This window comes from Octodon degus, unplaced genomic scaffold, assembly GCF_000260255.1.
Source record: "Octodon degus isolate 3935 unplaced genomic scaffold, OctDeg1.0 scaffold00011, whole genome shotgun sequence".
Lineage (NCBI taxonomy): Eukaryota > Metazoa > Chordata > Mammalia > Rodentia > Octodontidae > Octodon > Octodon degus.
Window position 1 is genome coordinate 25234301 of NW_004524587.1, and position 1193 is coordinate 25235493.

General features: G+C 40.2%; 1 protein-coding gene across 1 annotated transcript in view; it reads left to right on the forward strand.

Annotated features, from left to right (window-relative positions):
• The window catches only part of Got2 (glutamic-oxaloacetic transaminase 2), a 17768-nt gene extending 17105 nt beyond the window's left edge, over positions 1-663 (forward strand). The window contains exons 3-4 of the mRNA XM_023709347.1: positions 358-486; positions 646-663. Of these exons, the coding sequence (XP_023565115.1) occupies positions 358-486; positions 646-663 (147 nt within the window). The remainder of the gene's footprint in view (positions 1-357; positions 487-645) is intronic.
• The last annotated feature ends 530 nt before the right edge of the window (positions 664-1193 follow it).

Sequence of the window (1193 nt, forward strand, 5' to 3'; positions counted from 1 at the left end):
CTCCATACCACCCCACCCCACCCCCTAAAAAAAGAAAAAAAAGCCTTAGCAGGAGCTCCAGGGCAGCCTAGGCAACACGGGAAGAACCCATCTAAAAATAAAAACCCAACCATGGTGGCACATGGGTGTTATCCCAGTACTCAGGACAGTGAGGCAGAAGGATCCCATAGTGAATTCAAGGCCAGCTTGGGCTATAAAGTGAGTTCAAAGCCAGCCTGAACTGTATAATGAAGCCCTGTCTCAAAAAAGAGGAACAAAGAAAAGCCTTCACATTTTATTTACAAAGCATTAATTATTAATTATATTATTTCCAGGTAATAGGGAAAAACTAAATAAATGCATGTTTCTCATGTCTAGGCGGAGGCCCAGATTGCTGCAAAAAATGTGGACAAGGAATACCTGCCCATCGGGGGCCTGGCTGAATTTTGTAAGGCATCTGCAGAACTAGCCCTGGGGGAGAACAACGAGGTGTTGAAAAGTGGCCGGGTAAGCAGAGCAGACTCTAGCACTGCACGAGGATCTGTCATTATGCGTAACAATTTAAACAGATTTGAAGTAATTTAAGTAATTTTTAAAAACAGAAACTAGAACTCAGTTCATATGTGTGCAATGGCTCAGGTGGCCACACTTGCTATTTCTCTTTAGGTAGTAAATTGGCAATAATTTAAAATAATGATTATCGGGGATGGGGAGTTAGTAAAATTAAGTGTTTGCCTGGCAAGCGCAAGGTCCTGAGTTCAATCCCCAGTACCACAAAAATAAATAAGATTATGTAAATTATAGTTCTAAAAATATACTAGTAATCCTGGAATTACAGTAGTGATTTGACTGATAGGTTTATTCTACTTCTGCTGTTAATGTCCACGTGTTGTGTTCACTTCACACTGAAGTACTTTAGAAACACCTGGCTGTGCCTGGTTTTAGACCCATAAATAGAGTCCCCACGCTCACGTACTAAGCTCCCAGTACTGAAAAACAAAAATTAAGCCAGCAGTCTTTCTCCTCCTCCCCTTCTTTAAAACCAGAACAAATTTTGTTCATAAGAGTGGTCTAAATCAGTTATTTAACTCAGAGAGTTAATTCGTTAACTCAGAGAGCAATATATAACCTCAAGCCCAGTAATTATCTTAAGTCATGGACACAGTATGATGTAGTTATTGTCCATGCAATGAAACCACCTGTTAACTCCTCAC